Source organism: Vulpes vulpes, chromosome 9 (assembly GCF_048418805.1).
Source record: "Vulpes vulpes isolate BD-2025 chromosome 9, VulVul3, whole genome shotgun sequence".
In the NCBI taxonomy this organism is placed as follows: domain Eukaryota; kingdom Metazoa; phylum Chordata; class Mammalia; order Carnivora; family Canidae; genus Vulpes; species Vulpes vulpes.
The window spans coordinates 69,910,646-69,935,101 of record NC_132788.1 but is presented as its reverse complement, the minus strand read 5'-3'; the positions used below and the strand labels follow the sequence as shown (position 1 = coordinate 69,935,101).

At 36.0% G+C, this 24,456-nt stretch overlaps 1 protein-coding gene across 25 annotated transcripts in view; it reads left to right on the top strand.

The window, feature by feature from the left end:
- The window catches only part of CHL1 (cell adhesion molecule L1 like), a 315,215-nt gene extending 304,792 nt beyond the window's left edge, over positions 1-10,423 (top strand). For 13 of the 25 annotated variants that reach the window (XM_072720400.1, XM_072720397.1, XM_072720403.1 and 10 more), the window contains 4 exons: positions 338-499; positions 1,140-1,271; positions 3,816-3,888; positions 6,752-10,423. In XM_072720400.1, the coding sequence (XP_072576501.1) occupies positions 338-499; positions 1,140-1,271; positions 3,816-3,888; positions 6,752-6,968 (584 nt within the window). In that variant the 3' untranslated portion in view covers positions 6,969-10,423. The remainder of the gene's footprint in view (positions 1-337; positions 500-1,139; positions 1,272-3,815; positions 3,889-6,751) is intronic. The other 12 variants (XM_072720410.1, XM_072720412.1, XM_072720418.1 and 9 more) reach the window with 1 other exon arrangement.
- The last annotated feature ends 14,033 nt before the right edge of the window (positions 10,424-24,456 follow it).

The window sequence follows — 24,456 nt, the reverse complement described above, 5'->3', positions numbered from 1 at the left end:
GCACAAAATGACATTGCATAATTTTTGAAGCCTGTGTTTGGTTTTTAACCATTCATATGACTGAGCAGATTTATAGTATCATTTCATCAAGAAGTACATCATAATTAAAGGACATGAAATAAGTTCATTTCATTTCCGCAATTTCAGTATATTACGAAAGAAAATCTTGAAATGTTGCTTTTCTTGATGTCCTGATAATTCAAAAACTATATGAGGAAAAATATGCTACAAATGGCTCTCCTCTCAAATAACATTATTTTATTTTATTTTATTTACTTTTCATGTCCTGCTTTTCAATGATTACAATTTATATGATTTAACTGTGTACATTTCTTAGGTAAAAGTATCGGGAAGATATCAGAAGGAGTTAATCTTACTCAAAAGACTCACTCAGTAGAGGTATTTGAGCCGGGAGCGGAACATATAGTTCGCCTATTGACTAAGAATTGGGTTGATAACAATAGCATTTTTGAAGATGTAATTGAGACAAGAGGGAGAGGTGAGACATGAGATTGTATTGGGGGCATTCTTAGACAATAAATCTATGTTTTGTAGATTATTTAATTTTACATACGTCTTGTATTAAAGAAAAATACATAGTACATTATAAAGATAAGAGTTTCAGTTTGGTTTTCTTGCTTAGCATTTTAAAATTATCAAAATGAAAAATGTTCCACAAGGATCCAACATATTCCTTATTGTTTTTACCAGAGTAGTTGACTAAAAAAACAAAACAAAACTCCTGCCAATTAACACATGTTAATAACAAAAACTAAAAAGAAAAACAAAAGAAAACCCACAGAATCTCCATGGAAATCTGCATATAACCAAGGCAGCTTGTGCTTTTGCTTGCTTGTGCTGCTTCTGTATTTAACTTGATCTGCCTCCACTATCCCTTGGTTTTCATTCTCAGAGTCAAATGCAACTTGAGGAGCCCTTTCTAAATAAAGAATGAATGATCTATCAGTATTCTTCCAACGAAATGTCCTTTAAATCACATTGCCTCTAGGGTCACTGAAACGAAAAATAAAACTGATACTATTCTGTATGTTTAAAAATTATGTTTCATTTTCCCAAAAGGGGCATAATCCCCAAAACTATTTCCAGCATTCAATGTGTGACTTCTCTTTGTATAACAGAATACGCTGGTTTATATGATGACATCTCCACTCAAGGCTGGTTTATTGGATTGATGTGTGCGATTGCTCTTCTCACACTAATATTGTTAACTGTTTGCTTTGTCAAGAGGAACAGAGGTGGAAAGTACTCAGGTAAAGCTGTTTCTTAATATAGTAATATACTTTCACTTTATTAAATAGCATTTTCTAGGAGGCAGTCTTCAGAAACATCTTTTGTTTTTTAAATTACACATTTAAGTTAAATTTATGTGAGCACAATAGACATGCAATGAATGTACTGAGAGGAAAAAGAATTCTATATTAGCTAACTAAAGGATTTATGGTCTGGAATATTATTTCCAGGTGGCTACTTGTTTTCTACTTTCTAGTACTTACATAGTCTCTAATGAGGCTTATAATACTTCCAAGTTTCTATTTTTCTGTCTGTAAAATATCAGAGATGTGAAGAACACTAATCACTAAACCACACACGCATATTTTAACATCTTAAGAGGAAAGGACGTATTTACAGCATGGCTTGTCATGCATTTGTGATCCAGAGAATATTTGCACTAGTACATTCTAACAGTACTGGCTCCACTAGTCAGCTTTGCTAGAGTCAACCATTGCTGGGAATGCATTTATTACCATGACATATATTAGATACACTGTCTCCTGAGTTAATGTACTTAAAATGTAAATAAAAATCATCACAGTTAATATAACATTGGCTTTAATTGAATTCAATTTCCTAATTTATTTTATCTCTTTTAGATATACATACTGTGTGTTTGCTATTATTGTTGTTGTTATTGCTTAATGTTCAGGATGCTTTTATATAAGGGGAAAGATTTAGATCCCACTGCTATTAGTTTGATGATGTTCAGATTAGTGAGAAATTCTTTTACTGGCTTATTATTCATTCATCGAATATTTATTGGGAACCTAGATGTATTTTGAACAAAAAAAAAGCATAATTTCTAAATTTGTATAACATCTATGCAATTTATGCATGGAAATTTATGCAGTCGTAGATCTCATTTTTTTCCTATAAGGACTGAATTATTATGAATTAGATTTTCAATTATTAATGAATGTCCTAGTTAATTAACTGGAAAATTTAAAAACATGTAGCATTTCCTTTTCAGTATCCCCAACAAACAGTCACTTGTGAAGTGTGGCCCTATTGAAATTCTAATGATGGAAAAGAAAAAATGCCAGCATTTCACATTGTAGGACAAGTAAAAGAATCTCTTATGTCTCTGTAAGAAGTACTAAAAGATGCCATGAAAAAGGATTGTTATAGGGTTCCTGGGTTCTTGCCTCACAGAGTCAAAGAATGAATCTTGCAGTCACAAATGGGTGAAGTGAAAATTTATTAAGTGAAGAAGAAAGCAGAAAGGAAGGAAAAAAGCACTCTAGAGTGAGAAGTGTCTGAATGGGTTGCCACTTAGGGCTTTTACTGGCAGTCTTTTATTGAGAACTGACTGGAAAGCTCATGGCCTTCAGACTCTTGTGCCATCTTGGTTTGTTCCCTTATCTCTTGTTTGGCTCTGCCTCGGTGTCTCCATGTGCCAGGAACAGTTTTTTTTTTTTTAATTTTTATTTATTTATGATAGTCACAGAGAGAGAGAGAGGTAGAGACACAGGCGGAGGGAGAAGCAGGCTCCATGCACCGGGAGCCTGATATGGGATTCGATCCCAGGTCTCCAGGATCGCGCCCTGGGCCAAAGGCAGGCGCCAAACCGCTGCGCCACCCAGGGATCCCCAGGAACAGTTTTGGAGCCTGCTCAGGGGAGTCAGGGGCCTCCTATCTCTCCTGCCTAGACTTTCATTCCTTCCCTACTCATGGGACAGGATCTGTGGGCAGAAAGAGCTTCTCCAAGGAATCTGAAAGCAAGGCTCTCAGAACCTTGAGGGGCCAGCTACTGCTAAGATAAATTTACTTTGAAACATGAAGGCACTAGGGCGGCCACATGTTCCTTGTAGAGGGTCACTCTCTGCATGTTTCAGGGATCTATCAGTGGGCTGCAAGCTGTAAAAAGATTTTAACGTAAGCTACATTTCTTTTGCCTTTGTTTCCCACATCAGGAAAACATTTTTGAGTTTTCCTAGTAAAGTGAAACAAAAGAGCCTCCTTGTCCTATGTCCTACCCACTCTGGAATAAATCAAATTTAAAATGTCACTACAGACCTGAATATTCTAATTATTGAGGCAATTATGAGTAAGAGAGAGACCAGAACACCAAAGGAGTTGACTCTTAATCACTTTGGCTTTAGTGACATATATCTGGTGTGAACCTGTGACATCTTCAAAAAGTTTTGGATAGTAAAATGTGTACCTAGTAATTTGGTCTCCATTGAGAAACCATACCTAAGTGTGACTCTTGCAGTAAGATTTATTACCCACACAATACTGACTAGCCACACGAAGATTTGCAATATGCTGTAATTTTGATGATAAATCGGGAGAATCCGGGAGATCCTTTTCCCTTTTTTCCTGAAAGAGGTAACCGATGGGTTGTAGATACAATCACAAAAAACAAACCAAAGCAAAAAACAAAAACAAAAAACAACCCACACTTAGTAGTATCAAAAAATTGGAGGAGTACTGTTCTCATTGATTATCCACCTTTAACACCATTAATATATCTTTAAAAATTATTTATATCACTTTCACTGCTTTTTGTTTTTCAGTGAAAGAAAAGGAAGATCTGCATCCAGATCCAGAAGTTCAGTCCGTAAAAGATGAAACCTTTGGTGAATACAGGTAAACAGTGTTCCATTTTAAAACATATCAAAACATGTATTCATCAGATTATAAGCTTAAAAATACAAAAACAAACAAGTATTTATGCTTAAAATAAAGGTTACACTACTTTATTATAATACATTTTTAAGGAATAGTTTATAAAAATAGGGCCTACTTAAGAGATAGCAACCGACCTCTGGGTGCAAGGATGTGTGTAACTACACTCTAGGTAGATTGTGTGCGTGCTAGGAGACTTTTCTTCAAGCTCTGTGTGCTATGCAAAGTACACAATTTCACTATTTTTATTTAAAGTATCTCTTTGGAGTATTTAAACATCTTGAAGTCCTTAGCATGGACATCATGAACCCAGGTTGTATTCAATTTACATACATAAACATATATTCTCTGCACCTACTGTGTAGACATACAAAGGTGAATAGGTTTCAGATCCTGTCCTCAAGAGGACACTTAGTCTGCAGAGGAAAAAACTTATCTCTGCAAATCACTACAATTAGATAAAGAGAATAAGAGAGCATAAAGGGGACGGGATGCTGATAAAGGATCAAACAAAGAGCTAAGATAGGCTTTGAAGAACGAAATGGGTTGTTACTGTTAACGACTGTATGGAGCATGGCCAAACTTAAGATAGGGAAGTGTGCCATACCTGACCTGGGAGAAATTGAGAGGTATCTGTCTGGTATGAGGGAGGTAGCTCTTGAGGTTACGTTCAATATCCCATTCTCCTTGTTTTTGCTCACCATTTTCCCCCTCCCACTACCCTCTCCATTTCTTAGCCCTTCTTGTTTGGGATGTCCATGTTTTCCATCAGGTCCTATGCATATTGCAGCCAAGAAAGTTTGCAATACCTGGGTTTATACAGAAGCACCCAGGAGGCCAGAATTCATATTGGAAAAGAGACCTGATTGACGCAGACTGGTCCATCTCTGGATCCATTACTATAATTAGTAACTTGGAGCAGCATTATATTAGCTGTCCTGAATTAACTGATGTGCATCTGAGCCTCATTATAGGCTCTACTTTGCTCTATAGTAATTCTTCTTTTTTTCCACTGGTTAAAAGCTCTTTTAATATTTCTTTACTAATCATGTTAAGTTCTTTCCAGAATAAGGATCACTGAAGAAGAAGAAAGGAAAAAGGGAAGAGAGGGAGGAAGATAAGGAAAAAGGAAAGAAAGGAGACTGGGAGAGAGAGATAGTTATAACTTCACGAATTTACAAATTGTAGCTCAACTTCTCTGAGGCAGAAATCATTAGGGGCTTTGGCAACTGTTTAAAATATATTTGAAAGACAGATATTAATAGTTCAGTTTTATAGGCAAGAAAACTATGATAATGCCTTGTTCAAAAACTCATTCCCTCAGACTCTGCTGCCTCTTTAAAAAGATAAAAATAAGCCCCTGCTCTATTTCACCTGGCATCCCATTAATATAATTATCAATAGCTTATTAAATTTATTTAATACCTTAATGTTTTCCATCATCTTTTCCCAAAACTACTTGTTCATCCAGAAAATTATCTAGTCTCCAAGCTATCCCAGGTTACAGTTTTACTGCATGCTGTTCTCGCGCATGACATAAATTGTCACCTTTCCAGCTTCTGGCAATAGTTTTTTCAATACTTGTTGCCTGGTCTCTAAACTAATGCCACATTTTTGTTTTTGTTTTTGTTTTTGTAACTGTAAGCATCCCACTTCTGGAACCAATTACTGTAGGAGTCAGGATAGCCTGGGTTATGCTGCTGTCAAAAACAGCCCCAAAATCTTTTTCTTTCTCAAACTATGTGTCCAACACAGATGGCTCTGTTCTTCTTGATCATTTAGGAGCACTGGCTGGTAGACGAGCATCTGGGATCACCACAGCAGAGGAAATAGAACATAGCAAATTGAGCACTGGCTCTAGGGTGATACGTGCTACCTTTGTTCACTTTTCTTGGGCCAAAGGAAGTCATATAAAAATGTGTAACTCAGGAAAGTCAGGGAAGTGCCACGCTGCTCTGCTCCCAGAGAGCTGAGAGATGGACCTATTTGATGAACAACACTGATTACCAAATTATACAATGCTAATCGCATTCTAGTCGTGCATTTTTTTATCAAATTCTTCCTTTTTCAAATTGTATAAAAGCATTTAATTTGGTGTACAGCTTTATAGTGTGATAGTAGTTAGTACTTAAAAAAAATCCAGGTCCAGAAATTTAGAAGACCATATCATTTTATAGACATTTTACTAACTCAAGAAGTTATTTTTGTTGCAGAATAAAACCCAAGCTATATATTTAGGATACTTGTAGTATTTCTGTTCTAAAAATGCCAGCCATCTTTTAAAAAATTCAACAAACTTGAGTTTATAAACTATATTAAAGAAAGTTCTTCAGTTATCAGAAAAAAGAATTTGACTGATTAAAGTAATCAAAGGAGAAATTTGGGGAAGGATTTAGCAGTATGTACAGGATCAAAGGTAAAGACAAAAGATCAAGACTTGATGACTGTGAGTCTTAAAAGTTCATGAAATCAAAGGGAGTAAAATTATCCTCTATGTATGTCAGCATATTGAGTGTCTGCATGTCTCAAAACTCCCAATTTTAAAGGGAGGCTAAAGTATCGTGAATAATAGAAAAGAGTTTCTCAATTACTCAGTATGATACAAATTGGTTATTACTTTCTATTTTTATTTTATTTTTATTTTTTTATTTTTGGTTATTACTTTTTAAACATTTATTTGTGAAGGGGTCATTTAGGGTTTATATGTCTGCACTGCTAATGTGAATGTCTTGAAATTTATAAGACCTATTAACACTTATGAATGCATCTTGTTTTCTGTGAATATCCCATATTAGATTTTGTTGAATTATTCTCTGTTTTGTAGTGACAGTGATGAAAAACCTCTCAAAGGTAGCCTTCGATCCCTTACCAGGGAAATGCAGGCCACAGAAAGCGCTGACAGCTTAGTCCAGTATGGAGAAGGTGACCATGGTCTGTTCAATGAAGATGGATCATTTATTGGCGCTTATGCTGGATCTAAGGAGAAAGGATCTGTTGAAAGCAATGGAAGTTCTACGGCAACATTTCCACTCCGAGCATAAATGTATCACATGTAAACAACATCAGTGGTTCACATCAACCTTCCATATTTGTCTGTTCAAGGGAGCAAGAACTTTGACATAGGAATAGAAATGTATTGACAAAAGATTTCATCCAGAATTCGAACATCTTGCAATTATGTTGAGAAAAATAGCACTGCCTTGAAAAAATAAAATACCAAGCACTACAGGCCTATATTGTTTGTTTTGTTTTGTTTTGTTTTTCAGGTGCTGAAAATTCAGAACACAAAACAAATCCTGTATTTAGATTCACCTCAACTGAATCCAAAGTATCCATTCTGTGTACTCCATTTTTGCCTGATTTTACTGTTCACTGTGTTTGCATAGTTGTTGCTACCTTGTGGGTTTTTCTCTGTGTGCACATTTGTATTCAGTCTCTGAGAACTGTCTTAGTGACTTTGCTTCACTACAGGTAAAAAGATGGTAAGCAAACTGGTTATTTAAAATGTAAAGAAGGATATGAATGTCTTATTAAAGCAGTTCATTAAATCTATACTGTCTTAAATCTATTATTTAAATTTTTAGTAGCAGGAGTCTTAGGTGAACAGTCAGCTAGTATTTATTGAGCACCTAACTATTTGCCCAGAGATGGTCATGTTTAAATAGAATTCTAACTTTTTCAGTTTCAACATGAATTTTTTTTATGTCTATCAGTTATGACATCTAGAACCATCTTTGTTTTTTTGTTTTTTCCTTGGACTAAATTCAGCTGCAGAGGAAGTGGTGGTCAGAAGGTTATCTTATGAAAGAATAGGCCAAGGTATCCATGATGCTGGAGTCTAATAGCTATACCTATTTAATATTTCCCATTTCTAAATTGACTGCTTCTACCTTTTTTCTATGTTTATATAATGGTATGCTCGCATATATTTCATGAATGCATTGTACATATTATGTTAATATTTACACAATTTAAAATATAGATGTGTTTTATTTTAAAGTGAGAAAAAGAACATTAACAGGCATGTCTGTACAGCTAGAATATATAGTAAGATAACATTTTTCATCATTCCAGAGCTGCAACCAATAACATGAAGACTTTGTATAAAGCATTTGCATTTTGTTCTTATATTGCTTTTTCCAACAGTCTCAAAATAAAATATCATATAAATATTGAGGGAAACGTTTTCATATTTTTCAAAATAAGTTTTTATTGTTGAGTGTATTCTTACCCCAGCCCCCAAAAGAAAAACTGTTTACAGTAGAAATTTCTATACATATGTTTGCCTTTCACATTTTAGACATCTTCAGAGTGGGATCTCTCTGTTCTATCAAAGTCAGTACAAATTCAGGGAATTCATTTCCTGGCGTGTGGGCTACTAGTCCTTCTAAAATTGTACATGAAAATGGTTTAAAAATATAATGAAGGACTGTGTATGCATGCCAATAAAATTCAGTGTTCAACTTCTCACTTTATGGAAGCATTTGTTAACTTTACCACAAAACTCTTAATTATGTCTGAGTGAAAGTGACTCACAGATTTTACTTTATTTTTTGAACTGTAGCTATCAGTCATATATTGTTAAATCCAGACTTTGATTTATGCAGCCCACTGTGTTTCTTGTGGACCAAAATTAGGGATGCTTTTATAATGGTCAACGCAGTAATCTACATGGAGTATCTGTCATTTTAAAACTTGTGTGTCCTCCAAAATACATAGGCAGCAAAAGAATGTCTTATTTAAAACAATGCGTCATGGGCTCAGGATCTGACCAAACTCCCAGAAGTAAGAGCTTCCCAAGGGGGTGGTATCATGGTCCTCACCCTGTGTATGAGGATCCACACACCCCTCAGCGCACCTTGAGTTGCACCCCATCTGATTTCTAAAGCACTTTTCTGAAGGAAGAATAAAGTTTTGACTTCTCTGGGAGGAGTTTCTGGTACTCAGCTACCGATGAGGCCAAGGTTGGGACTTTTGAGTTTAGTTCTGCTGTTATTCTAGTTCCTCTTCTTTGTCATCAGCCAAAAAGGTTTGAAGAGAATCATGAAGGTTGGAAATAATCTTCAAAAAGCATCAGGTGTTGATTTATTATAAGTTTGATAATCTTTAAGTTAGAAGTTCATGAATATACTGAAGTGTTTGATTTTCCTAGACCTTGGTGTTTCCCTTTAGCAGACTGAGAAACACAGATGTTCCTGCTCATATTTTCTCAATGACCAAAACTTAACAGATATAAAAAATGACACTGAGTTATGACTGCCTTTTGCTTTTATTCTTTGTACCCTTGCTTAATAGTCTCTGGTTTCTACTGGGAATCTTCAGTGCAGAAGAAATTGGTTCATTACTAATTTTCTCTGTTAACTGTCAATATTATTTTAATGTAATAGGTTGTATATAATCTCAAGGATTGTTGGTGGGGATGAGTTCCTAGAGAACTGTCCAAGGGTTGGGAAAATCTAAGTTCTCTTCCTGGTTCCAGCACTGATTTTGTACATAAACCTTAGGCACGTTGACCCCTTTGCTTCAGACTGTCTGAACTATAAAGTGCTAATGATTATCTCAGTTACCTTATCTTTGTCACAGGGTGTTCTTTTTTATGAAGAAAAATTTGAAAACAATAAAAGCTAAGATGCCTTTTAACTTCATAAACAAACCTTTAATCGAATGATGTATCAAAAGTCACCCCACACATACCAACTCAACTTTTTTCCTGTGAACACATAAATATATTTTTATAGAAAAACAAATCTACAGGAAAGAAAAATCTACTGTTCAGTGAGCAGTATGATTTGCACATGCCATCAACAATTATTAATCAGAAAACAACTAAGCAGGGTCTTTGCTATACAGAAGTGTTTTTCACTGATTTTGCATGTGTATTTGTAAGAAAATGTGAATTTGGTGGATTATTCTATTGGTATAAAGGCATCTGATATTTTAGATGTACCCATGTTTATAAAAGTGTAAAGCACAATGAAATTATGCTGGAAGTCTCAAATAATATTTTTTCCTATTTTATATTCATGGAAGAGATGAGATAAAGAGAGAACAATAATGAGAAATGTTGGTGTGTTTTTCTAAGCATTTAAAACATAATTGCCAATTGAAGCCCTAAATATGTTTACATGCCATTAAGATATGATTCTTGTAACAATTTTAAATTGATTATAAAGGGATTGGATTTGTAATCTGTGGTAGTATATATTGTAGTGTTCCCATAGTGAAATAAGTAGGGTTGAGCCAAAGCTTACTTTGTTTTGTGTCTTAAATTGTTTGACTACATCATCAAAAGAGATAAAAGGTATGTAGAACTGGTTTACCTGATTACTTTTTTTTTTGGCTTAGATTACTACTCATAGCAGAACTTTATTAAAATGTGTTTGTGTTGTAGGTGGTGTTTGTATTATGCTTATGGATATGTATGGTTTAAAAATATTTTCATTATACAAGAAATTCAACTTTCCAAATAAAAGTTCAACTTCATGTACTCTAAAAATGTTTGTATTCTTTTGTATCCAGATAAGAAGAATAAGAATTTATATATACACCTTACCTCCAGTGGAATACTTATAAATGAAGTATAAATTAATAAAGTATAAATGACACATAAACAGACATTTTGATTTGAATGACTATACTTGCAAATAGACCATTTAATAGTCACATCTACAAAATGTAATATGCCAATAAATTCAGCACTTATGATAAATGTAAAATTAAGATGAATATGTATTCATTTGGTTTTAGAACAATGTAAAAATGTCAATTTTAAAAAATGCCCAGTATATTATAGTTTCAAATAAGGCTAGTGAGTAATTGGGACACCCAATCTATTGAAAATTGTGATCTTTGAAAAGTGTTTTATGTGTAGTAAGCACCTTACATACATTGTCACATTTAACCTGTGAAACAATCTTCTGTTTATAGAGTTAAGGCACAACATGGTTAAATAATGTGGTGAGTGTAACCAGCATGGGCTAGAGCTGGAAATTAAACCCAGTGCTGTCTGGCTCCAAAACTCAGACACAGAATTTATCTTAGTATATTAAACTGTTATATTAGTATATATATTTTTTATTCTCTCACTCCTCCCTATTAGCTTAGAAATGCTAAAGAAAGGTAAGTTTGAGTTTAATGTGGACTTAGTGATCATGTTTAGAAACTTCTTGGTTTTGAGATATGTGATCAAACATATGAAAGGGGTGGGATGCCTGGGTGGCTCAGCAGCTGAGCGTCTGCCTTCAGCTCAGGGCGTGATCCTGGAGTCCTGGGATTGAGTCCCACCTTGGGCTCCTGCATGGAGCCTGCTTCTCCCTCTACCTAAATCTCTGCCTCTCTCTCTCTCTCTCTCTCTGTCTCTCATGAATAAATGAATAAAATCTTTTTTTAAAAAAGGGAAAACAATATTATATGTATGAAACAACTGAATATGTGTAAACTAGAAAGTAGTAATTAAAGTAATTGGAAATGTGTCACCTGACAATTCTGTCAAGAGGCATCTGAACTTACTGGACCTGGAGTTCTTTGCAGACTCAATCTCCAGTTTCTGTCCTACTCTGCTGCTCCTCAAACATGTCTTACCCAGCAGACTTTGTCACATGCAAACACATGACTTCAAGGTATGTTTAGCCCAGAATTCCCCATCTGATGCTTTTCATTTATTACTTCCTACTTGACATCTTTTCTCCTAATGTTTGAAGGCTATTTCAAACTCAATGTTTAAAAGGTGAACAAGTAACTTTCCCCTTCCAAATCTGTCCAATGCTCTGCCCCGCCCCTCAACAGGACCGAGAGTTAAGTGATTTTCAGCAATACTATTCATCCAAGTACTCAAGCTATAAACCCATCTTCCTTACCAAGCTTTCTCCCTTTCCCCATGCTCAATCCATGACTAAATTCTGTCGATACTACTGCCTGTATATCTCCTGGATCTACCCACTGCTCTATACTGTGATCATTTGGCTGGACCACTTTCATCCTAACTGGTCTTTCCGTGTCCCATTGGTTCCCTCTCCAAACTTCTGACCAGCCTACAGGCAGGGCAATATTTGAAGTGCATATTGGTTCATGCTGTGTCCCTATGATGAACCCACTCCCCTAACCCCCCACCCCACCAATGACTTTCCACTGCTCTAAAGATAATGACAAAAATCTTCAATTAGTCTTCAATGTTCTGCATGGTCAGACCCTTACCAAGCTCCGAATCCCATGATTCATCATTCTCCCCTTCCTCTCTCCAATCCTGTCATAATGATTGTACCAAATACCTCAGATTCTCCAGGCCTCTCTACTGTCAGTTCCCACCGGTGGCACGAGGAGCTCCACACAGACTACTACAGAATAACTGCAGACAGAAATTAACAGTAGTGCTCATGATGCACCTCTTGCTGAGAGGCTTTTCACTTAACACCATGGCATGAGGTGCCAGGAGACCCTGCTTGATGCCTGTACATACTCAGCATGGAAACATGGAAGAATCGACAATGGAGCAGATGTTTATCCAATGAGAGAAGGGAGCTAGTGGATAAGTTCCAGCCCTCTCCCATGGCCTCTCTCCACTCCCTTATATTGAATGGCCCCATGGATCAAAGCAGTCATTTGCATTTAACAGTGGCCAATCCAATAATGCACCTTCTGTTGATTCTTCCTGTTTGTCTGCATCACTCTCTTTTCCTCATACCTAATCCTAACTTATTAGGATTGCACACCCTAATAAGTTAATAGCCCGTAGGCTGAGTACTGCAGGCTTGGCTGATAAGGACTCCAGGCCGGCTCTTAATCTTTTGTCAGGTCCAAGTATTTGGCAAATTCCTTCTTGTTAGGAGCCCCTGAAGATTCTTCTTCACAGGATCACTGATTTGCTATCAAGTTTAATGTTGCTTCAGGGAAATCTCCTAAGACTTCCATAACTAGGTCAAATCACTCTATTTTAGCATGTCATAATATTATGTACCTCTCATTTTTGTGCCAAACACTGTTGCAATTTTGCTCTATTGTATGGTTATTTCATTACTGTCTGTATTTCCCCAATTAGTCTAGAAATTCTATAGGGGAAGGAGATGCATCTTCATTTTTACTGGAAATACCAGCCGTCTAGTGTAGTGTCTGGCATTCAATGAACATTTATTAAATATTTGTTAAATAGAAGAATGAGAGTCACAAAGAGGAGACGTCCACATAATGACTGCATTTAAGACAATTTGTAGTCCAGATACTGAAAGAAGTCTCCGTCTGCACCCCTAAACAAATTTTTTCCAGTGTTCTCCATCTTAATGACCCACTATCCACTCAGTTACTCAAGCCAAAGCACTTAGAATCATTCTTGGATACATCTTTCTCTTATTGTTCTACATCACCTCCTATCAGTCCTAACTTCAAGATATACATTTAATTTATATATATATATATATGTTTTATTTATGTGTACAATAAAAACATATTTATGTATATTTCCCCCTTTTCTCTCCTCATCGCCAATCTATAAAACAATCACAGGGAACTTGATAACATAGAAATCAGATTATAACAATAGTTTCTCAATAAATTTATCTAAAATTACTAATTCCTAACCAGATGACCATGTAGGAGCTGCCCTGGCCACCTTACTGACTATATCCCATACAGTGTTCCTACCAAGGTTATGCTTGGGCCATTCTAACCATCTCTGTGTTTTTAAAGCCCACTAAAACTGATTCCTGCCTAAAGATATTTGCAATTGCTGTTCTTTCTGCCTGGAATGTTCTCCTAAATCTCATATAAACTGGTTTTTGTTCTGATTAAATGTCACTTCTTCAGAAAAGAAGTTTGTGATTGTCAGCTGTAATGTAGTCAGGTGTTGTTTATGTTACTCCTTTGTATCAATTGTTACCGTATTAATTTATACTCATGTGATTTTTTTTTCCATCCCTGCTCCCACTACTGTGTAAGCCCCTTGAGAACAGCAATCCTGTTTGTCTTCTTCATTGCTCTGACACCCAGAATCGGCCCCAGCATTTAATAGATTCTAAATAAATATTTGTCGGGTAAATGAATGAACTAAAGCAACAAATGGGAAACAAGACAATGAATAATAATATGGGAAAACTAATCTGCTTATTAAAATATAGTGAGCTGAGCTTCATATTTTAAAAATATTCATATATTTAGAATATACTAGACTTATTGGGCTGATCATTTTGAAATATATAGAAATATCAAATCATTATGTTGTACACCTGAAGCTAATAAAATGTTATATATCAATTATACCTAAAAAATGCAACTACCTCAACAAAAACACAAAGCTGTATACCGAAGGTCTGATCATAGAAGAAAAAAAAAATTGTTTCAAAGCTGATACCAAGCCCTCCTTTCTTCTGCTTTGAGGAAAGGAAGTTTTAAATCGTTTTGTAAAGCAGTTATGTAACTCAGTAATTAACTTAGTAATTTCAGTTGTAAGAATCAGTACAAATTTCCTTTTGGGTAGACTTCAATAAGTTCCATATCAAGAAGTTAACTGCAGTACAGTATATATTAGGGTAGTTATGATGATTAAAATGTTTAAATTGTATGTTTGTAATTCCATGGGGAAGATGTTGATGTTACGAAATAATAAATTACTATGTAGAGTATGAAAGTTAACTATGTTTTAAAATGAATTTACAAAATAATATACCTCTTCCGTGAAATTAAACAGTGGAAGCATATTATAATTGTACTACTCTAATGAAATCTGTAATGAAAAGACTCAACCACTAGATGGGAGTGTTTCAAAGTAATATAAGCTGTGTGTACAGAAAGCGCCCTATCACCAAGGCATTTTTTATCTTGGCAGTTTTCAAGATTTAAGCATGAATTACACGTGTATTACTTAGGGATTTTGCACTTCATCCTTCACTTCTAAATTGTGATCGCATTATAATTATTATTGGCCTTCATTAATTCAAGTTTTGTGAGTTATACAGGTCTCTCCTAATTTTGAAGGGATCAGTATTTTTCAAATCTTAACCAAGTGTGATAAATTACAATACTTAGGATAATAAGAAAAGTAGTTTCTTAGTTTAACCTTTTTCTTTCTGGTAAGAACAGATAAAAGTGAACTCTAAATGATTTATATTATTATCTATTTCTAAACAAATTTGATATTTCACAGTTCTTTTCTTTAATATATGGATAACCCAGGTACAGTGAATGATCAAATAATTTCTGATGAATACACATGTAGCTAAATATTAATAGTAGTACCCATATATAGGACTACTGTAAAGATAAAAATGAGTTCATACCTCTGTGAAAAGTTAGAAAATTAGAAAAAGCTAATTACATATTATGATGTAGTAATTAAATATTTTTATAAAACTACTGTTAACTGAGAAGGGATAGTTATATTCATGTTGATAATTCTGCAATAAAGATAAGGTGTCATTTGAAATAAACTATTTTGTCAAGAAAGGTCATTAGGTGAAATCTGAGTGGACATATAACCAAATGAAGTGTTAATATCTAAGTCAACTTGAACTTCAGTACATAAAAGTTAAATACCTTTCCATAATTAGCACCTCTCAAATTAATAGTCCCAAACTTCAGCAGGCATCAGCATCCCCTGAAGGGCTTGTTACAGCATTAATGCTAGATTCCATCCTTACAGTTCGAGGTTCTGTAGATTTGGGATAGGCCCCAAGACTTTGCTTTTTTAAAAAGTTCCCAGATGTGTTGCTTGCCCTGCTGGTTCTGAGATGGCACTTTGAGAACCCAACCTACAACAAAGCAGAGATTTGAAAACAATCAGTTAAATTTGAGAAAGATTCAAAAAGAATGACATGTTCCTTTAGCTTTCTGGATATTCTTTTCAGAGAAGTAGCATACTGACTTTCAGAATGAAAGGTAATATCATATTACCTTCATGATTTATGCACTAAAATCCACAACACAGTAATATCTGGTTTCAATGTTTCATAATATCTGACAGATGTTTTATTTTTTAACCCCAAGAAATCCTGGTCTAAGAAAAATTGCTCAACTCCCTGTTGTATTAGATTTTTTTTTTCAATTAAGCAAATGAAACAGCTCATCTTGACAGACTCCGAGAAGTTATAAAATGGTTGGAAAATTGCTTCAGCACCCATTATGGTTCTGTGGCAGAGCAATCTCATATTTGCTCCCGGGTTCTCTCCCGATCTGAGTAGAAAGTCCCTCTGCACTGGGATAAGCAACGTAGAACTTTCTTAAACCCTTCAGTACCCTTAATCAGTTCCTACCTCAGTGCATCTGCTATTTCTTTATCCCCCCAGCAGCTGTTGAAGTGCATGCTTATAAGAGATTCATGTAAACCCCTTCTTAATTATCCTACTTCCCAGGATTCTCTGAGCTTCTGTTTCACAAAATCTTTTGGATGTTTCTTGTGTTAATGGGGATACCTAGTGTTCATGGTAATATAAACAAAACATGTAAACTACCATGCCGAATGAAGTAATACAGAACTTTGTTCTCCAGGGAGAAAACACCTATATTACTACTTCTTCCTGAAACTACAACTTATCAGAGAGGAAATATTCATCAATTTCTGTTTTTTCCCTGATGTCAGAAATGAACAACCTAAGTTGTAGCTGTGGCAAGTTCAAATCTGAAACACGTAAATCCAGTGCAATAATATAATAGTAAAATTAAAATTAAAAAAAAACAAACAGAACACCATGAGTTCTCATAGAATTGGCAAAAATAAAAAATGATCATAATGTTTAGGGTATAACTCCTGCTGGTAAAACAAATTGGTTAAAAAAAAAAGTTATTTGGCAATATATATCAAAATGTATCAGAAGCTCTAAAAATATACTCCAGGAATATAATTAAGACCACTGCATTTTCTACAATTTATATTAAATTGTAAGGTGGAAAATATCAATATAATGCGAATTTTAAAAATGGTCACTTTTTAAATAAAGCCTGTTATGAAGATATCATTTTATAGTAATAGAATGTCAGAACAGAAACCTCTGGAATTCATAAACAGGGAGTCAATACTCTGGCATATATATAAATGGTGTATTCATATGCATATGTATATTTTCTCAGAAAAATGCATAATAACTTAAATCTGATTCTCAAAGTTGATCATATGCACAATCTGGCATTGAAAAGAAGGTCTGGGGAATTCTCTGAAGCCCAGTTTATTCACCATTCTTAGATTGGTTATCCAGTAAATCCCACATTTAATGCAAGAGGAAACTGATGTCTAAAATAAAATAAAGGGTGGCCCAGGTGGCTCAGCGGTTTAATGCCGCCTTTAGCCCAGGGCGGGATCCTGGGGACCTGGGATCGGGGCCCACGTCGGGCTCCCTGCATGGAGCCTGTTTCTCCCTCTGCCTGTGTCTCTGCCTCTCTCTCTGTGTCTCTCATGAATAAATAAATAAAATCTTTAAAAAATAAATAAATAAAATAAAATAAATTTCTCAAAGGCACTGTGCTAGTTATAATGTATGGTAAAGTGTATGGATACAGCCAAGATCCCTATCTTATATTTATATTCATATACCTCCATATCTCTCTATATTAATATATATATATCTCCTCCAAAACACATTTTCATATTTGTGCTTTTATATTTGTCACTGTTCAAATTAAAATCCCTTTGTAGAAAGAAATAAGATATCTAGCTTAATATCATTATTTTATAGAATGAGCCCAGTGCAAGGGACATGCCTAAAGTCATATTCTTATCTGCAGTGATGAAAGCCTAAAGATAGGTAGCCTCTGATTTTTTTAGATAGATGTGCATCCAATATTTCAGATTCCAAAGCCTGGCTCCCTCACCTTTTAGTTGTCTGACCTAGCAAGCCTCTTGGGATGCAGTTTTCTCATCTTTTATAATAGCTAACTTTCAGGTTCATGGGAATGAATGAATGAGAAAATTATAATTAAGATAACAATGACTCTTCTCAAATGGCTGATGGACACTGTAAAACAAAGATAGATACTTGTAAGATATAGTGATTTTCAAGTGTGAAAGCATGTAAGATGATGAGTATGATGGTTAAAATAGAACTTTCCATAACTGGTTATACAAAATATAAAACCTCTTATAATTTATGTTATGGATATTTATAAAATATCTTAACATCTTAACCACTATCTGTACCACAAGTTACAGGAAAATAGTTTTTCGGTAGGAACTATTGAGTTTTTAATCCCACCAGAAGTCACACGTCTGTCTACTTCACTGCTAGAAGTGAAGTTTCTCTCATAGCCACTGCCACTTCCCCAAACAGCCCCCCCACCCCCTATCCACAAGGGATACATTCCAACACTGCCAAGTGGTTGCCTGAGACTGCAAATAGTACCGAACCCTGCATATACTATGTCTTTTCCTAGACATACTTACAATAAAGTTTAATTTGTAAATTAGCACAGTAAGAGGTTAACAATAACTAATAATAAAATAGTTATAACAATATACTGTAACAGAAGTTATATAAATGTGTCCTCTCTATCCTCTCTGTCTCTCTCTCAATACCTTACTCTACTGACCTCATCTCTCTTCTTCCTGTGATGATGTGCAATGATAAAACCCCTCCCTGATGAGATGAAGTGAGGTGAATGAATGTAGGCCTTATGATGTAGCACTAGGCTACTACTGACCTTTTGATGATACCTCAGAAGGAGGATCATCTGCTTCTGGACCGCAGCTGACCGCCAGTAACTCAAACCGGGAAAAGCAAGAGCCCAGGGGCCAGGAGCTACTGCGCTCCAAGTGAAATCATTATGTCAAAAATGATCATTGCTTGCAGCCTTTCTCAGAAAAATGTCTAGGAGTCATTGTAACTGAAACAAGTTGTAGAGGACAGACTTCTAATTGTAGCCCACTTCTGGGCTTCCCTTGAGTGGGTAGTTCTCCATCTTTATAGTTGAAATAATGATTTTCAGAGACTAATGAAACACAGGAGATCTTAATCTTCTTTAAGGATTTCAGGACCCTTATACTTTCTTTGGGACTATGGGCATAGCATCATCCATAGCATTTATGATCCCACCCATTAAAAGTATATATTTTTCGGGATCCCTGGGTGGCGCAGCGGTTTGGCGCCTGCCTTTGGCCCAGGGCGCGATCCTGGAGACCCGGGATCGAATCCCACATCAGGCTCCCGGTGCATGGAGCCTGCTTCTCCCTCCGCCTGTGTTTCTGCCTCTCTCTCTCTCTCTGTGACTATCATAAATAAATAAAAAATTAAAAAAAAATTAAAAAAAAATAAAAGTATATATTTTTCTTTATTCTTTCCTTATAAAATTATTTCTTTCTCTCCCAGCGTTGGTGAAATCAGAGGACACAGAGGATGCAACTAATTGCTTGTACAATTCCCTACTGTATAGTTAAGTTCATTGGGACACATCATACTGGAATACTGCAGATGGTTAGACACATGGTACCTAAAATGTTAACTACTCACAACTACCACACTTGCCTAAATAATTAAAAATGCATACTCTATATCACACAAAGTATGTGATCATCACCCTCATGCTGCATGCATTGCAGGACCAAATGGATAATCCTTTACCTCATTTCCTACTTGTCAACAACTAAAATATGTATATAAATAGCATTATATGATATTAACAGTGACAGGGTGATAATAATCAATGATAAAATATTAGCTATTTCTCCCCTTCAGAGTAGGTCTTAGTGGTTTAGAGTGTGAATTGTGAATTCAGTACAGTTAAGGAAAGAATGGAACTCATTTCATATGCCAGCTCCAGTCATGTAGTCGTGGCTGTCTGGAAAGGGAGGTAAACTGAGGTAGGCCAAGAGAGTGCCACAATCAATTAGCAATGTCTGCCATGGATATAGGAATACGGAGTGGCAGCATGTTCACAGTGTATTTGACTTCCCTGGCTTTGTGGTAATTAACCATAGGCTTTAAGAGTCAGAGATTCCTGGATTTAATTCCTGGCATCACCACTTGCTAGCTAGGTAACTAAGTGAACTTGTGAGAGTTCTTTAATCTCTCAAAGCCTATAGCAGTTCTTTTCTTTTTTCTTTTTTTTATAAATATTTTATTTATTTATTTGAGAGAGAGAAAAAGAGAGAGAGAGAAAGAGAGAGAACGCACAAGCAGGGGGAGTGGCAGAAGGTAGAAGAGGGAGAAGGAGGCTCCCAGCTGAGCAGGAAGCCCATTGCAATGCAGGGCTCTATCTTGGGACTCTGGGATCATGATCTGAGCAGAAGGCAAGACACTTAACTGACTGAGACACCCAGGCACCCCTATAGTACTCGTTTTCATCAACTATACTTGAGGGAATTCTCTCTCTCCTTCTTTTGCCTTTATGCTTATGATTATTAAATGCATGTAAAGTGGTGCTGGCATATAGTCGAATATTCAGTAAAGTCAGGCAGTACTATTACTACTGCTACCAAGGATATTATAAACAAAGGATGGTTATTTAGGTTCATCACACATTTAAGAAGTAACTAGTCAGCAGAGACTTTGAGAATTCACAGTAATCTCTTTATCTTTTTAATCTCCAAAAGCCATCTCATTCAAGAAGGTCCAAAGCTAAATACCTCAAAAGCATAACCTTTGCAAGAGATGCTGTCTAGAAGAGGATATCTCCTTCCACTGGAAGGTGTGCAGACCTTTGAAACATATGGCCTGAAGAGGAACCCAGTCTCTGTCATTTCAGCCATTGCTTTTGGGCCAGTCTTGTGGCTGGGTTTTAAACACTTACTTCCTCCCCACTAGCTTACAATTTAATCATGACACAGCAGGCAAAGGTCTTTTTTAAAAATTTTTATTTATTTAATCATGAGAGACACACAGAGAGAGGAGAGAGAGAAGCAGAGACACAGGTAGAGGGAGAAGCAGGCCCCATGGAGGGAGCCCCACATGGGGCTGGATCCCGGGTCTCCAGGCTCACGCCCTGAGCTGAAGGTGGTGCTAAACCACTGAGCTATCCGGGCTGCCCGCAAAGGTAATTTCTAACTTTAAAAGTACTATACATATGTAAAAATAAAGACTTTAAATGACATTAAAAATTTCAGAAAGCTCAAAGAATACCATGCACTGATGTACAAAATATCTGAGATTACTAATATTAATATCTTTTCATATTTAAGTTGTTGTATTAATTATTAAAACAGAACTTCTTAAAGAGGTAATTCCCTGGGTTGGAATCCCTCATATTCAGTGGGAAGGAATTCATGCTGTTAGAAGTCTCAGCAACTATTTCCATTTAGAATTAAGAACAAATCTGAAAGTTGATGGTTACAGTGTTTGTTGAAGTTGTGGAGTGATGCACAAAGATCAGGAATGGCCAAGTGACTTCAGAACTTGCTTATAAGGGTCATGGCATAAGGCTGGTCAGTCTCTGAGCTGTCAACATGAGTCCTAGATGGGTGATAATTTTGTTGGGCTTAGCCATGTGAAAGGAAGGTCTAAGAGTAGAGTCAGTCTGGGAATCCAGCTTCTGTGGAAGGGATCTTACCTGCCCTATTTTCCATAGCGAAATGAATAGCTTTCTTCTACCAGAAGAACTTATCTCCTATTCCCCTAATGTAAAATGAGATTAATATCACTCTTTTAACACTTTGCAATGTAAAATAATAAATAAATGAGAAAGCACTGTAACATTCTCCTTACTAACATCTGTTCTTCTCTGGTTTTTACTAAAAGAAGCTGCATATTGTAGCCACAGTGCCCTCCTACTGTTTATGTTCCATTTACAGATGGCAGAAGGAAGTTTATCTGTAGTGTACAGTCTGTGCATATCATTATGATGAGTTATTTCAGCTGGGAAATCAGTATCTAAAAAAGACCGTGACTTTTGGTGCCAAAAATAAGCATTTATCACTTAAAATTTCAAAGAGAAGCCAAAGTCTTGCCATTCGTCTCAGGGTACACACATCAGATGGTTAGGTTGAATGTGAAAGCTCATTATGCAGTGTTCCTACTGGTGAAACATCTGACTTGGACACTTTCCTTCTCACCAGAAAACTGTTTTGACTTTTCTTTAGATGAAAAGACCTGTGCAATTTTGACTCTATTTCTTTCCCAATGATCACACTTCACATTGATTTACCAGAGCAGCGACCACCTATGACCACCTAGATCTGCATTTCTCAAAGAAGCTTCCCTGGATCCTGCTCTGTAATATTTGTTCCTTCTGAGGGGTGGATGGAGGGAGAGAACAAAAGCCTTCTGTGATCAAAGAACTATGTTCCCTCTTAGAGAGTCAAATGCAATGTTAAAGACTGAGAAAGTAATAGGATGGAAGTCTGTTCAGTCTAGTGTTTCACAGAGTTGTTTGTTCTTAGAGCTCTTTCATAGAATCTCTAGAAATATCATGCAAGACATTGTAAAAATCAGTCATTTCCTCTCCAACTCTTAAGTATACTGCTTGATTGCTTGCTTTCTCTCCAAAAATTTAGATCTATTTAGTTTGGGCATTTAAAAACCATGCATTGCATAATGTCTAAAAACCCAATGCTAAGTTGTCTGATTCTCCTCAGAGAAAGAGTAGAAAATTATTTTCTATTGTTTATATTCAAAAAATGCATCTTTTGAACCCATTAGCAAATTACTGATTTTGATTTTGATTGTGTCCTGATGGACCACGTGGAAAAAAAGAGAATTTTGTTCTCCAAAATAGTAAATGGCTTGATACTTCTCCAGCCAACCTAAAGAAAAAATATTGAATAAATTCTTGGGACTCCTCACAGATTACATCCATGGTACAACTGAGACACTAGACCTTGGATAAGTTTTCTACAAAATATAAGAAAGAGTCTAGAATAACATCAACCAGAGCAGTGTTTAAGAGCTTAGGTTATGGGACATGTGGGTGGCTCAGTGGTTGAGCATCTGCCTTCAGCTCAGGTTATGATCCTGGGGTCCTGGGATCAAGTTCTGCACTGGGCTCCTGTGGGGAGCCTGCTTCTCCCTCTGCCTATGTTTCTGCCTCTCTCTGTGTTGCTCATGAATAAATAAATAAAATCTTCCGGAAAAGAGTTTAGGTTATGGATCCAGATAGATCTAGTATCAATTCAGTACCTCCGTTTGTTAATCATGTGTTCTTGGACAGATTATTAAATTCTTCTGGCATTCTGAATGGCATAAGGATTAAGTGAGATAATGGATATAAAAGTGTTTAGCACAATGCCTACTAGTAAATCATACTGTAATAGTTGCTACTATTTTTATTCTACCAGCGAGGATATAAATTGAGAAGGAAGCTAAAATGTCCACTATAAAGCTGGTACCACCCATTTTAGTGATGCCCATGCTGTTGATGCTGGTCTGAAATTTATGCTGAGCATTAATACTCACCCTTATGTTTCTTTTTTTATTTACTTACTTTCCCTTCTGGGCCTTTTGGGAGTTCCCTAGATCATCTGACTGAACCCTTTTTGCTGTTGAGCTAATGTCAATTGTTCAGATAACCAATATATTAACTACAAAGCAGGCTTTATATTTACTGAGCTGAATAGATTTAATAAACCAATAATAATGGAAAATGGTATTAAAAAGGACTCAAATCCATCCGTTATCAGCTGCCAGAGCTCTAAAAGTATTGTAAACAAAAAGCCTACCTGATAGAACTCTCAAACTTTAGGTAGTCAAGAACCAGTTAGATGTCTCTGAAGCAGTTCACCAACCTTGAGGGTAAAATTGTGGACCTCTTGTATCCTCTGAGTCTCACCTTGCCTATCCTCCCCAAGGGGAAGGGCCAGAAGTGCTTCTCCGTTTTGCTTCTAGAGTAAATAACATCAAAAGAATCACAAAGAGATCTTGAAAAGGTCACCTGAATTGGAAAAAACACAAAAGACTAATGTCTAAATTCCATTTGAAAATCTAAAAAGTGAGGGATGAAAAATTTAGAGAAGATAAATCGAAAGAAACCCGCTTTGGAGCCATGTTGTATTCCAAGTCTGTTGAGGCCATAGGAGGAGCAAATGTTTTCTGTGGTCCTCTTGAGGGTCATGAGGGAGTAAGAGGCAGTAGAGGATAGAAGGTCAGTTATTGTCAAATCAAAGAAGACTCTCCTGGAGGAGAAATAACATCAACAGATAAAAGCTAGCAGTGGTCTTCTGGGTTCTAAAGGTATTACTACAGAAGTAAGTGACCAGCAGAAATAAAATCTATTTGCTATAGTCAACAGAACTGGAGGTGAGAGTTCCCCAGTAATAGAAGGAGGTTGTTCCTCAAAGAACCAACAAAACCTTCCAGGAGAGAAAGAATCAGCATCATAGAAATGCCAGAATGAGAGATGGAGAAACAGAAATATCAGATATTCCACGCACACTCAGACACTCTGTCCAGATCCCACATGGTGTTGGGGAGGAATAATTTCACTCAACCCTTCAGTATTCTTTTAGCTGGTATAAAAATTAAATTGACATGAGACAGATTAACAGGAGAAAAAAAACAACAACAAAAACAACATTTAATTAGGTGCCATGAAGGCCCCACAATGAAAATGAGACTTAAGGAAATGACCAAGGCATCTTGTTTGTATACATTTTAGACAAAGAAACAATAAATCTGGGAGGAGCTGACAAGA